Raw genomic sequence first — 15,609 nt, 5'->3', positions numbered from 1 at the left:
CACTCTAAATAACGGAGTTTACAAAAAGATTATACAAGTTTATATAGGAAAATGTCAAACACAGAAGAGCGTCATTCAAGAAGAGGTCATGTTTTGAAGGTTCTGGATGACAGGCAGGGTAAAAAAGTAATGGGATTATGTCTTGTGCAATAGAGCAATGACTAATACAGTTACAGGATTCAGCATTGCTTGTATGAGATAAAAGGCTGACAAAACATGTCCAAAGATGCAGTGATTGATTCCTTAACAACCTTTTCACTGATAGTGTCAGCATGCTGTAGTCTCTTTTCAAATTAAGGTGAGCTAGTAAACCTTTCCTTCTAGTTCCAACCCACAGAGTTTATTGTATTCTTATTAGTTCTTAAGCTTACTTTTTGCACATCTGCCAAATTCTCTGATTTCTGGGGATAGTTCAGAGTTTTGTCTTTTAACATCTCTCAGATTTTAACAATTGTTTCTAAAGTGTTTCCATGCTAATGCCACAAAGTATGCTTTGCATGTAACCAAGGACAGTGTTGCGGAATATTACCCCCACATTTAGTTTAAACTGTAGATTTGAAAATAATTTTAGAGTTTTGTGGTGTGCGATCTCACTTCCTTTCAGCATTCCAAAACACAAATAGAGGATTGGGTAGAATGCATGGCCTCCCCATCCAGCTTGTATAGGTGCAGAAAATGTGAGGAGGGACGGTTAACAAAAGACACATGGTTTTACACACTCAAAAAGTGAATGGACTGTTTCACAAGGGGTTTTTCACGCTATCACAAAAATTGTGTGGCACACTTTTCAGAAACCAAAAAGAATTATATTCCAGGAAAAACTTGTTTCAAACTCATTAGCAAGAAGCAAACCATTAAACCAAAATAAATTAAATAAAAACCTTCACCAGTGCCATGTGGTACGAAATTTCTAGGTTTCCTTCCCCATCAACTTCCAGTTAAGTTTGCCATCCTTATTGCCCTCGATTACCTTACTATGCAGGGGATGTTCTAATGCCAGTCAATATGTCAAATGTTTTTTGGCACCAAAGACCTTTATCTTTCTTTCCTGTTTCCAATACTTATAAAATCTGGATCATTGAGGCTACTTCTAGTGTAAAGCATTTTTATTTGATCCAGTTAATGTTAAAAAAAATACATTACATGGGCTTTTTCTTCTTTGATTCATGACATGAATAAAATTAATTTCACATAATCGAATCTACCAGCGTACAAATATTTTTTTATTTTTTTTTGAGAGTGAAACAAAAATGCAAACAGGGGAGGAGAAAGTAAGTTATAGACAGTACAAAACACTTATAGTGAGTTATTACTGAAACTCAGTGTGAATAATAAAGATAACTTGATAAACTATATAAAATACACTCCTAACAATTAACCAACACCTCTACATGTCTTAACTGTTCACTAACACCAAAAACAACTCATCAGAGTTAATGACAAGTGGAAGCAATGACTCCAAACTTTTACAAATGATAACTAGCTAATCAGTTAAAGGGAAACTCTAGTGCCAGGAAAACGATCCGTTTTCCTGGCACTGGAGGGTCCCTCTCCCTCCCACCCAGGGGTGTATTAGCCGCGAGGCAAACAAGGCATTTGCCTTGGGCGGCATTTTCCAGGGGGCGGCAAAAAAAGCCGCCCCCAAATGCCCAGGGCAAATGCCTTGTTAGCCTTGCGGCTAACAGACATGCCGGCGGGCTGCTGGGCGATCGGGCGGCACTGCCTGGCGGGCAGGCGGGCGGCCGGCCGGCCGGCGAGGGAGCACTTCCCCTGAGCTGTCTGCTCAGCTCCCTCGCCAGCCGCAGAGTGAGGCTGGGAGGCGGAGCCTGAATATGACGTCATATTCCGGCTCCCAGCCTCACTCTGAGGCGCGCGAGGGAGCTGAGCAGACAGCTCAGGGGAAGTGCTCCCTCGCCGGCCAGCCGCCCGCCCGCCAGGCAGTGCCGCCCGATCGCCCAGCAGCCACTGGACCACCAGGGAGGAAGAGACACCCCCCTCCCCAGCATTCCCAAAGGTAAGGAGGCTGGGGGGGGGGGGGTGTTAAATAAAAAAAAAGTGTGAAAAATAAATTTTAAAAAAATGTGTGAAAAATAAATTTAAAAAAAAATGTGTGAAAAATAAATAAAAAAAATGTGTGAAAAATAAATAAAAAAAAACGTGTTAAAAAAAAATAATAAAAATGTGTTAAAAAAAATAAAAAAAAATGTGTTAAGAAAAATTAAAAAAAATGTGTTAAAAATACATTAAAAAAAAAAGGTGTTAATGTGGGTGGGTGAGTGTGTGTCTGTGTCTGTTAGTGTGTGTGTCTGTTAGTGTGTGTCTGTGTCTGTTAGTGTGTGTGTGTCAGTGTTTGTGTCTGTTAGTGTGTGTCTGTGTGTGTGTGTGTCTGTTAGTGTGTGTGTGTCAGTGTGTGTGTCTGTTAGTGTTTGTGTCTGTGTCTGTTAGTGTGTGTGTGTCTGTTAGTGTGTGTCAGTGTGTGTGTCTGTTAGTGTTTGTGTCTGTGTCTGTTAGTGTGTGTGTCTGTGTCTGTTAGTGTGTGTGTGTCAGTGTGTGTGTCTGTTAGTGTGTTTGTGTGTGTGCGTGTGTCTGTGTCTGTTAGTGTGTGTGTGTGTCTGTGTCTGTTAGTGTGTGTGTGTCTGTTAGTGTGTGACTGTGTGTGTCTGTTAGTGTGTGTTTGCCTGTGAGTGTGTGTGTATGTCAGTGAGTGTGTGTGTCTGCTAGTGAGTGAGTGTGTGTCTGTTAGTGAGTGTGTGTCTGTTAGTGAGTGTGTTTGTCTGTTAGTGAGTGTGAGTGTGTCTGTTAGTGTGTGTGTGTTTCTGTTAGCGAGTGTGTGTGTGTGTGTATTTAGAATGCGGGGCGGGAGGAAAGGTTGGGTGGGGGTAGCGCGGGGGGAGAGGGGGGCGCCTGAGTTTTGTCCTGCCTAGGGCAGCACAAAACCAGGATACACCACTGCTCCCACCCACCAATCCCCGGTTACTGAAGGGGTGAAAACCCCTTCTGTCACTTACCTGAGGCAGCGGCGATGTCCCTCGCCGCTGTCTCCTCCTCCGCGACGCTCCGCCTCTCCATTGCGTCGGCCGGTGGGCGAGACTGATCCCGCCCACCGGCCGAGGAGACCTAATGCGCATGCGCGGCAATGCCGCTCATGCGCATTAGCGCACCCCATAGGAAAGCATTGAAAAATAATTTCAATGCTTTCCTATGGGGATTTGATCGACGCTGGAGGTCCTCACACAGCGTGAGGACATCCAGCAACGATCTAGCACAGGTTTCCTGTGCTATGAAGGAGGAAGTGACCTCTAGTGGCTGTCTAGTAGACAGCCATTAGAGGTGGAGTTAACCCTGCAAGGTAATTATTGCAGTTTATAGAAAACTGCAATAATTACAGTTGCAGGGTTAGGAGTAGTGGGAGTTGGCACCCAGACCACTCCAATGGGCAGAAGTGGTCTGGGTGCCTGGAGTGTCCCTTTAAATCAATGCTGACCTCAGTTCAGAGGTTTTTGAGTATACAAGAATACAGTAAGAAACGAATAGCACAAACCATTGACTACAGTGTTAAAGAGATATATTCCAAAGACAATTCCAATAGGAACATGTGTGCATTTCCATCACATCAAAAATCCAGAACAAATTATTCTGTACAGGGACATTTTAGATTTCCTTATTAGCCATATCTGTAACCCATCACATTAGAATTTGTCATGTAACATCTTTTCAAAGGTTCCAGGATTTGAGAAATTAAGGATGGATGAGATTGCACACAAATAAACATAAAACATACAAAAACTGACGCATTTCCCCCTCCAATGTTATATCTGTGACATTTAAAACCTGTCTGTTTATGAGTTCGCTCTATCCATTAAAAATGGCAAGACGTGCAGAGAATTAGCAATGCTGTTTTCGGAAAAGATATTTTCCTGTATCCATATTGCACAGTTGTCAATCAGGTAGAAATTGCTTATTTGAGAAATACCACTAAGCTTCACATTGAAATATATAAAATCACATTTTATTGTAAAATAATAAAAATATAAATTTTTTAAATAATATAGAAAATAATAACAAAAATAATTGTATACTTAGGCTATATGACAACACTTTTTAGTGTTACATTCATTTTTATAAAAATAAATACTTTAACACTATTATTTAAATGTGAAAATTCTAAAATTATCTGATATTAGGGTACATTGCAATCTGTTGTTTGATACAGGATGAATAGTTAACAGAGTTAGGTTACCCATAAGGGGGCATTGGCAACAGCTTTGAGCCTGTGCTCAGACAGAGAGTCTCGACCTGCACCTGTGGCTCTGGCTGTGAGGGAACCCTCCCTGTTACAGCAGGGAGATAAAAAAAAAAAGACCTCCTTGCTTGGACCTGTGCCCCTTATCTGCTCGAGACAGCACTGTTGTTTGCACGTCAGTCAGGTACAGATCACTTTAACTGTTCCATCTTAGCTCTTTAATTTTTGATGGAGAGACCCACTGCCAGTTCTCTGAGGCATTACTAAGCGCAATACCATGAGGGAGCTGTTAAAGTGATCTTCACCCAAAACTTGTGCAGACCACAATTTTTCTCAACCATACATCTCTCAGCCTCCTCCTGGGCAAACTGGGTAATTGCTCTGCCATTAACAATATCAAAGCAATCACAAACCCACCAGTCATAATAATTCTGAAGTATAGTTATCAATGATTTAATGGAACCAAGAAGCATTGTGAACTAAGCTCAGCAGTACCTTCAACATATAATGTAATCGAAAAAAATTCACAAAGGCACCAGATTTTTTTGTTTTGCATTTTTAGTTATTGTTAACCTCACAATATTATTTAGAGTATTATTAAAACGTTCTTCATAATGAGATTAAAAAGTAAATACTTTTTTTTTATGTTAATGTTTTCTGATTGCATTATTGACAGTAAAATGTTCTGTGGATTTTGGATTGAAAGATCTTTAATGACTTTTGGTCAGAATTTGCTAGTCAGTTACCAATGATGGGTCATACTGCAGAGAGATTCAAGATATAATTGAAAACAAATTTGCTTCTGGAAAAAGAAGATTTTTATAGGCGCTCTCTATAATAAATAGTAATAGCAGCAGTGAATAAAAAGGGATACCCAGACCTTAAAAGCAAAGCAAATACACAAACAAGGACACCGCGCTAAATACAATAAAGTGCAGCGAGATGTATACCTTACAAGATATTCGCGATGTAAATAACCTCAAAGGTAAAAATCGAAACAAATAATAGTGTAAAACAGTACAAAGTTAAATATACATGTTCTGGTGGGGGTAATACACTCACATGTTCTAGAGCTAACTAAGAGCTCTGCTGGATTGAGCACGGATGGTATAATCCCCATCTAAGGATATGTGTGTTTCGTGATAATGGAGACACTTGGATTGTGTATTGCTCTTCAAATCAAGTGCTCCCGGGTTCCGGTTTTCTCGTGTCCGGCACTTCTCACGTTAGCAAGTCGTGAAAATCGGTTAGCCCAGCCAGTCCACTATAAACCAGATGGCCACTAAAAACTTTCAGACAAATGGAGAAGGCCTCATTTGCAAAACACCAGCCATTTTTAGTTAATACCCATCCCCCCAGAGCCTCATTCCCGCTGCCTCGCCATCCCTTTAAGGGCCTTAAAGAGAAATCTCTGCCGACAGAAAAATGCTTTTTCACATTTTCAAACATCAATCAGTTACCAATGATGGGTCATAATGCAGAGAGATTCAAGTTATAATTGAAAAACATTATAATTTTCTTCTGCTTACTGACAATGTATTTGAAATTAATTCTTCATATTTTATTGATTTTTCTGATCTAAGCCCCGTGTTCACTTCTATTTCTGCATGGTTGTTTTAAAATTCCAGTCATGCATTGCCAATCAGTACACTGTTTACTTATCAAAGCCGAAAGACGGGGTGTTAAGTCAATTATTCTTGCCCTTATTACCCATGAGGATTTATAGAACATATCTAGTCAATTCGTGAACTTAATTTTAATGCAGGTATCCCTCCTAATCACCCCCTAAATCAATTCTACCAATAGTCAATGGTCGGAGGTCATCCATGCACTGATGACAATTAGAAATGAGCAAAAACCAGATGGAGGAGGAGAAGATTGTCTTTGATGCAGTATCTTTTTTTCGTTGCTTTATGGTGTTTTATGCAGATTATTCCTGCTTTTGCATCAAAAGATTATTGTGATTTATTTTCTTTGTGTGATCATCAAACACAAATAAAACTTTAAACTTGATATTCTTCAATGTAGTCAACTGGAAAAATTTTACCATAGAATATGTTTATATTGGAGTTCAAATACATACTTTGCTTTCTTACTTATTTATTCATGTTGCAAGCTAGATGTAAAGGTTGAAATTCAAAACACACTCTAAGGATGGATAAAGAGAGACGCGGTACACTGAATTCTTAATGTGTTTGCATGACGTCCACTACAAAAGATGACTTTGTCCTTTTGATTGTAGTTATATGAAAGGATCGTGATAGGCTGGCTACTAATGATAGAGTTCAGTCAGTGAACTCTCAGAGAACCAAAAATGAAAATCAAATGGATGTGGAATTGGAGGTTGATGACTAATAATAACCGTATACATAAACAGAAGATGTGAAGAATGACTAAAATCAAAATGTAATCTTGGAAAGATTCTAGGAATTTTAGCCTGCTAAAGAGAAATAGTAAGGGATTCGTTTTCTAAACAGCCAGATGTGATGAGCTGTTTTGCAAAACATAGAGCAGTTTAGCTGGAAAATGAATCTAGAAGCACTGTATATGTTGAAAATTGACATTACTACACTATATTTGCATTTTTATTTTCTACATGTATTCCCATTCTCTGATTTTTCATCATAGGTAAAGTATTCTGGAAAGACACTTTTCAGAGAGAGAGATTTTGTGAAAAATTAGCACTCTCTTAATATAGTATCGAATTGGATCATATGATAACTCCATTTTATAAGATTGTATATAAGACTGAATATAAGTTTATACTACACCCTTGTTACTTGTTTATATTGGCAAAAGATGTATAATTTTACAAAGCGATTAGGGGAATTGATGGAAAACGTAATGAAAACAATAGATAAATATGACACAGCGTCCAATACAATATATATAGTATGCGATATATATAGAACATTTATACCTTAACATTTATATCTGTTACATGTCTGTTTACTTCTGTATTACCTTGTTGCGCACTATGATCACCGACGCATGACAAAAACACACTCGGTACATTAAAAACATTGTCATGATCACTTGTTTGACGTCTGCATAAACCAAATAATAATAATAACAACATATTTAACCAGGAAAGGTACATTCAGACTACTCTGGTTTCCAAGTACGTCCTGGGGATGTTACTATCACCCAATTTAATGGTACTCATTTTATTCACCTCGGAAGGATGAAGGGCTGAGTCAAAAACCCTGCCGCGATTTGAACCTGTGACCCCCAAGGGTTGAACAGATTCTAGGGATGATGCATTAGCCAACTAAGCTATCTTAAAAAAAATCTGAATGAGTCTTCAATATTGTAGGTTTCAATATTGTAGGTTTCAGGCTTTGTACAGATATTTAAAAAAAAAAGTGAAAAATGAATTACTGCTTAAAATGTTTAAACCAATGGAGGATGTTGAATTTACATCAACTAGTATGGTCCTTAAATTGAGTCAGTAGCTCTGTAATGTATAACATGCAGTGGTTATCAGACCGTTTAACACATCATCGGCAAATTATGTCTCTTATTAAAATACATTTCTGTGAACCACCTCTGCAAATCATATACACCTGAATCTAGTTAAATAGAGCTCATTACACTTCCGCACTCTATTTTACATTGCAAACCCATTCATCATACCCATTCATCGTAAAGTAAATAACCCATATCTGGAGCTGAGCCAGCTTGTTATCAAATCAATATACCCATATCCATATATTACAGAGTGTATTGAGAAAAAGGAAGCTATATTGCTAATAATTACTTTTTCTAATCAAAAAAGATTTTTAAAAGTGCTATGCTTCCTGCACAATTTCTCCTTATGCCATTTTTTAGTTGATATTTATTTGAGCAGAAAATATCTTGTAGCAAGACCAAACAAGCTGTGAAATTCTGAAAACAGCCTTGCTGCAGGACATTTGTAATATATCCCAATTTTGTATCGACCTAAGAGGATAATTATGGCTTGTGCTACAATCTTTATTTTTGTCCAGATGGTTGAAAGCTCTCCCAGGCTATCTGCATGACCACCAATGTATATATGAATCAAACAAGTCACAATTCACACGGATTTTACTACTAAATATAAGAAGCACAACTAGAATGTGATTACTGTAACGAATGTGAAAATATGCTAATCAGTGCTGATGTAGAATACAACATTACTTAATCCCCAGGTGTTTTAAATGGCTAACGCATATGCTATATACAATATCCTATTAGTCAACCTGTTAGCTGACATTTGATCTTGTAAGATAAAACAATGATGTTCTGAAATTTAGATTTACCATGAAATTATTTTATAATAGTTCAAACTTCCTATAAAAAAAATGAAAAATAAAAATTAACAGATAGATTACCAAAAAAAAAAATACTAAATCATGGAAGGTTTTTCCAGAAGATGCTGCATTGTTATAAGATGTTCTTTTTAAATTTATAGTAAAAAAAATAATAAAATAACAGATGACATAACGATCCACTTCAGACAAGGCAAAGTCAGGGCAAAAAATGCAAATGAGGAGATGGAGAAACACTGTTTAAATTTTCTGAATGCTTTTTTCTATGCTGACTGCCAGGTACAAACGACAGAGCTGATAACTCAATGAGCTAACATGAAAGCACCCATTTGCAGGATAAAGATTTGTGGACTTCTACATTTAATTTAATTTTTTGCCGCTTATAAATATATATATATATATATATATATATATATATATATATATATATATATATATATATATATATATATTTGTTAAATACGGGGGTAAATAAACTTTATATTAAAAACCTGTGAAATTATAGTTTCTCTTTAAGTGTATTTTATTGCACAAACGTAAACATCACTGCTTCTGACCTCTGTTGGTCATGTTCAAGAAAAGTTGATTAAATTTAGAAGCATCTCGAAACAACAAAGAAACTGATTTTCACGTCCAGTCTGAACAAGTCCGAACATTATGAATGTGATAAAGGGTAAAAAATATAGTGGCGCAAACAAAACAGAAATAGCACTGATATAGTCATTAAGACTAAACTAGACATAAAAGAAGAATCTAGTATTAAAACATTACAAAAACAGAGTAGACAATTATGCTGTAAAACTGACACATGCTTCTGATTTATTTCTGAATATTTTTGGGGGGTTAGTAAATGTATGTCACTGTGACTCTACTATAATGTGAATGCTGGAACAAGGACTTTCTTTAGAATCTATCGAGAAGTAATTCGTGCTCAAATGGCTAACATTACAAAGAAGATCTACTTATAAGATAAAATTATCTTCTCTTCAGCATTGATGAAAAAAATTCTGCTTTATCCTTGGGTACATATTCAACTGTTCACTGCTAACCCCTTAGTGACCAGAGCGCTCTTCAATTTTCTTACCGTTTGGGACCAGGGGTGTTTTTACATTTATGTGGTGTTTGTGTTTAGCTGTAATTTTCCTCTTACTCATTTAATGTACCCACACATATTACATATAGTTTTTCTTGCCATTAAATGGTCCTTCTAAAGATTCCATTATATTCCTTATATCATATAATTTACTATTAAAAATATTATAAAAATATGATGAAATTTGTTTTAAAAAACACACTTTTTCTAACTTTGACCCCCAAAATCTGTTACGCATCTACAACCACCAAAAAACACCCAGGATAAATAGTTTCTAAATTTTATCCTGAGCTTAGAAATACCCAATGTTAACATGTTCTTAGCTTTGTTTTGCAAGTTATAGGGCAATAAGTACAAGTAGCACTTTGCTATTTCCAAACCATTTTTTTTCAAAATTAACGCAAGTTACATTGTAACACTGATATCTGTCAGGAATCCTGACTGTACTTTTACTTGTGATTTCATAGTTGTGATAAGTTTTACTGTTGTGATAAGTTTTACTGTTTTAAACACTCATATTTGTGTTCAGCGAAGTCTCCTGAGTATAACAATACCCCCATGTACAGGTTTTATTGTGTTTTTTTAATTTATATTATACATATATATTTAAATATATATATATATATATATATATATACACATATATATATATATATATATATATATATATATAAACAACTATACCTTGCACTCAGGCTTCAATTGTGTGACCGGGTGCATCACCGAGGCTCCAATATCCAAAAAGTAGTTATGGTAGGCTGCACTCACGGATTCTTTAAAACGTAGCTTTTATTTTTAGTATTAAGAGCAAATCAACGTTTCAGTCCCTCTTGTGGACTTTCATCAGGATAAACGTGTGTGTGTGTATTTGTATGTGTGTGTGCATATTACGTAAATACATATATATATATACACAGATATACATATATAATACGTGTGTGTGTGTATATATATATGCATATATATACACACACACACACTTTTATTTCCTATATATGTAAAATATATATTATAATTAATGCATTTTATATTATATTATACATCAATAATATTAATTATTATTATGTTATTTATATAGCGCCATCAAATTCCGCAGCGCTTTACAATGGGTGGACAAACAGACATGTAGTTGTAACCAGACAAGTTGGACACACAGATACAGAGGGGTTGAGGGCCCTGCTCAATGAGCTTACATGCTAGAGGGAGTGGGGTAAAATGACACAAAAAGGTAAGGATAGTATTAGACTAGTGACAGTTGCAGAAGAGGAATCAGTCGGAGCTATTAACAGTTTAATTGATACGCTTTTATGAAGAAGTGAGTTTTTAACGATTAAATAATGCAAATATATGAATTACTTATGTGTATTTTGAGATATATGTGTATATATCTCAAAGTACAATTATAATGAAATCATATATATGCATTATACATGTATAATATATTATAAAATGCTTTAATTATTTTATAATATATTATACATATATAATATATGTATAATATATTTATTTTATTATCATTTTTTTTTACCTTTTAGCAGCCTGGTGGACTGCTTGACAGCTCAGACAATCCCCTTGCTGGCAGCTCCATAGACTCCTATTGTGGCCATGTGATCATGGTGATCACATGGCCCTGGAGGGCCGGGTGGCTGAAGCTGCTGCAGGGGGACTGCTGGGATCTCTGGCAGTAACCTCTGACCATGATCATCACAGATCGGCGGTCCAGGTAAGTCCAGGGCGCCTATTTACCACGGACGTACTAGGTACGCCAGCGGTCCTTAACGACCGTTTTTTGTTGGACGTACCTAGTACGTCCACGGTCATTAAGGGCCTAAAGTAAGCAACCTTGATGCTTTTTTTTGTTTGCACAAACTTTTCCTTTCACTTAAGGAGATTTCCAAAAAGAAGCATGAAGTACTCACTAAAAAATAACTACAGATTAAAAAAAAACAAAAAAAACAGGTCCTGGGAAAGAACCATGTTTAACAAAAGAGTGCAGCTATATTTAACTGTAATAATAATCTGGCATAAAAAAATAATATTGTTCATATTTGTCATTGCAGAATAAGGCAAAACATAGACTTTATTACAAATATTGTCTTAAATCATTAGAGAATATTCATTTTTGCTACCGTAGGCTATATGATTTTTCTCAGAATCTGTGTTACATTAAAACCTTGTAAATAATATCTGTTATACTCGAAAAGCATCCAGCATTTTATTCAAAGTTCTTGACAGAACCTTCCAAGCTATCCTTATGTAGTAAGCACTGTACATCCCTTTTAACATATGTATATACAGTACATTGTGATATTTAAAGCAAAATCTATTTTGCTCTAACCTTGGTTTTGATTTAACATTTTTGGAGAAACGTTTACAATTATTTTAACATTTTGAAAAATATTTTGATATTAGGATATTTTTTAACATATTGATTATATTTATATATATATTTTGGATAATTTAATTTTTAAATAAAAACTTTTTTTTACAAAAATGTTAAAATATTTGAAAAGTTTATTCAACAATATTAAATTGAGTCCCAGTTGGAACATATGCTTCATTCATAAAGTTATTTTTCCTCAAAAGAAAAAATAACACTTTTGTGACTAAAATGTTCAATCAATCAATCTTATAGCTTATTTTTGTCTATTTCTGATTATTTTTTGGGGAATTCTATAATTGTTTTTTTTTTCTGTAATGGCTTTTTCTTTTTTTATAGTGATTCAGTTCTGCAAGAAGAGACTTACAGGTATATTTACTGAAAGGGCAGTTGTGGGGGATTCAAATTAAATTCAAAGTCAATTTCCAAATTAGGGCCCATGTAGCCAAACGGGATGTGTAGTTGAATCTTAGAATCTTTCCAGTCGGCTATTGTGCCTTTATATTTCAGATTCACCTTCAATTCCTGACAATTCTCACTTTAGTGAAAAATCCTTTCAAACTGGCAACAAAAGTGTTCCAAAAATATGCTGTGTCCTATTTTAAAAGAAAATGTTCATTACCATCATGCTGTATTAGAATCAGAGTTTTGTTGTTATTTGAGTTCGGCAAGAAGATGCTAAGTGTGCAAACAGAAGTGTTCCAAAAGTATGTTATGCTTATTTCCTCCAGTTAAAGGAATGTTCCAAGCACCATAACCACTACATGAGTAATGTAATAATTATGGTACCAGGAGTGCCCTGGCAATTACCCAAACCATTATAAATAGTTAGTCTGTTGGGTAACAGTTTGACATCTCACCTGGGGTCCAATGGGCTCCGACACTTGCTTCTCTACGTCTGGTGCAGAGAGCCAGCTGCTTTTGCTTGGAGCTTCCATTAGCACTCCTACGTCCTATACTGCAGGCTCAGCATGGCTGAGAAAATCAGCTTATCACTCCCAGCCAATGAGCTAAGGCTTACACCACCAAGCATAGCTTAGGCAGAAAGCTTTAGCTCCAGAATGCTTGGAGTACTGGGTAACCAAACTGACTACTTACATTTATTTTCATTGAAGTGAACTGATCCCTTAAAATATTAGTCATGTTTTTAACTTTAAAATCACTATTTTAAGTAAACATACAAATCCAAAATTGTTTCTTTCTCTTTCAGAGTTGATCTTCACAACTAAACTAGATGTCTCTCAGGCAGCTTCTCTACCTGTCTTGGAAAATGTCATGAGGTCCTTTTTTTCAAATAAACTCTGATAAAGGTTCATCTTGTGGCATCATGTCAGGCCTTAGTCCTTCATTTGGTTCTCCAGAGGTCATGGGAAATGGAACTTTCCTGGAACTTTTTCCTACCTCTATCTCAACTTCAGTGGATTCGTCATCGTCGCCAACCCGGTTATCAAATGTTTACGTCTACGTTTCCATTTTCCTCAGTTTGTTGGCCTTTCTCCTATTGCTGTTAATTATTGCTCTTCAAAGACTGAAAAATATAATCTCTTCAACCTCTTCTTATCCAGAGTATACTAGTGACGCAGGAAGCTCCTTCACTAATTTGGAAGTTTGTAGCATTTCTTCACAGCGGTCTTCTTTTTCTAACCTGTCTTCATAAGACAGTATAAAGGGGAATCTCAAATAAACTATAAAACATGGAAATATCGCATGTGACATTTTACTATAAAACTGAAAAGGCATCTCTTATTCATTCTGTTTGAGTCAATGCTGCTTTTTAAATCAATTTAAATGTTGCCATTTATGTACTTCATCTGCGTATATTGACATTGGCCTATTCAAGCTATGTTAATATACTCTCATTGAGTTTGAAAGTTGAAGCATTTCTCATTAATGAGATACATAAAGCAGATAAAATAAATACAATTAAGGCCAAAATATAAATCTGTCATCCTCTCTTTAAAATTAAAAATTCCGTCAATAGTTTGATTTATGTGAAATCATAAAATTTAGATGGTCTATTGCATGGGTCACCAAACTTGGCCTTTCAGCTATTGTCTACATTTTCTATTACACTCTGCTAGCCAACAGTTAATGGCTGGCATGGGAGTCCAACAACAACAACAGCTCAAGGGCCAATATTGGACAGCCCACATGTATATATCCTGCCTCCTGTAGCTTTTAGGCTCTAAATAATTTCTGCAATACTATTCATTTCGCAGCTGTCTTTTCATTTGTTGGCCATGTAAACAAGAATGTTGAAAATATTTTATATAATTAATTAGTCCCTTTACTTTTCATAAATAAAAATACAAAGTGAAAAATAAATAGACTATCTGTACAGTATGATGGATCATATTATTATTAGCGTTTTTATAGTGCAAACATACTCCGCATAGATTTGCAAATACATTTGCAAATATAAAACAGTAAATAATAGTACACAGACAAAAAAATGTTGACAGATGCAGTAGGTGAAGATCTCAAATGAGTTTGCAACCTCAGAACCCATAAATAACAAACCTTATGAGTTTTGAATTGATAGACATCATGTACAAGGAATATAATCAAAAAGAAAAAAAAACACTGCAGTAAGATGTACATGTAGAGGTTCTTCAAGAAGGGTCTGCAAGACTCGTGTAGAATGTTCATGAGCTTCCTGTATTTAACCTCCTCCTTCTCCTCACAACTCCCTTTATGTAGCTAGACTTCTGGCTGGCCAGTAATCAAAGTGCAAAGCATAAAAAGCCAATTTCACTTCTGGCACTGTCACAATAAAGAGAGGCTTGTGTTTTTTAAGAAGCTCCTACAAGTTCGCAATCACTTGAAAGGCACACACGCAAGAAAGAGAAAAAAAATCAACAACAAAATATACACATGGATGCTTGAACAATCTACTTTAATATAGGTGGAAATAATTTTCCCAACTAATAGAATATAGATTCAGATATGGATACTATTAAATGGAAAAAAAAAATATGAGTTAATCTATATACTATAAAATACAAAACATTTTTAAACAAATTTAAAAGAATTTATAGTTTTACTTTATTATTAAAATACATCCTGGAGTGTTAACCTCAGTATAGTTTATTTAAATATCCCCCTCTTGCCATGCAATATTGCCCATGGTGTTTTATATAACGCGTAAGAAAAGTTTAAATGATGTGGAACATGCCAAAATGAGGGATGTTAAAAACAAATTCCCCCAAATATTGCTTTCACAGTGTTATGTAACATTTTGGATGACCAATAAAAACAAAACAAAAAATTTAAAACAAATTCCATCTGATTGACAATCCCATAAACATAAGATCTGCCTTTTTAATAGCACTAGTTTTTACAGCATATATACGGTTTTCTTGTTATTACTAATTATTCTGTATAAATGTATAAGACTTTATTCCGACTGTAACGGTTTAGTAATTGATAAGACCCCATTAATTAAAACTTAAGACAGATTTTAGACTGGAATTAAAGGACGCAGGAGAAATTACCGTAGTTGCTTCTAAAATAATGCATAATGATAACCTTAAAATGGCCATTTTACACAATTCTCCTAAATTGCTAAATTTACCTGATGCATAGGATCAAAAGTCTTTAT

General features: G+C 35.5%; 1 protein-coding gene across 1 annotated transcript in view; it reads left to right on the top strand.

Annotated features, from left to right (window-relative positions):
- Positions 1–14,284, top strand: part of SERTM1 (serine rich and transmembrane domain containing 1) — a 42,401-nt gene extending 28,117 nt beyond the window's left edge. Inside the window, exon 2 of the mRNA XM_063429226.1 lies at positions 13,219–14,284. Coding sequence (XP_063285296.1) covers positions 13,336–13,665 — 330 coding nt within the window. The 5' untranslated portion in view covers positions 13,219–13,335 and the 3' untranslated portion in view covers positions 13,666–14,284. The remainder of the gene's footprint in view (positions 1–13,218) is intronic.
- The last annotated feature ends 1,325 nt before the right edge of the window (positions 14,285–15,609 follow it).

The sequence above is a fragment of the Pelobates fuscus genome, chromosome 1 (assembly GCF_036172605.1).
Source record: "Pelobates fuscus isolate aPelFus1 chromosome 1, aPelFus1.pri, whole genome shotgun sequence".
NCBI lineage: Eukaryota > Metazoa > Chordata > Amphibia > Anura > Pelobatidae > Pelobates > Pelobates fuscus.
The sequence above is the reverse complement of the archived record's forward strand: the minus strand, read 5'-3'. Positions and strand labels throughout refer to the sequence as shown.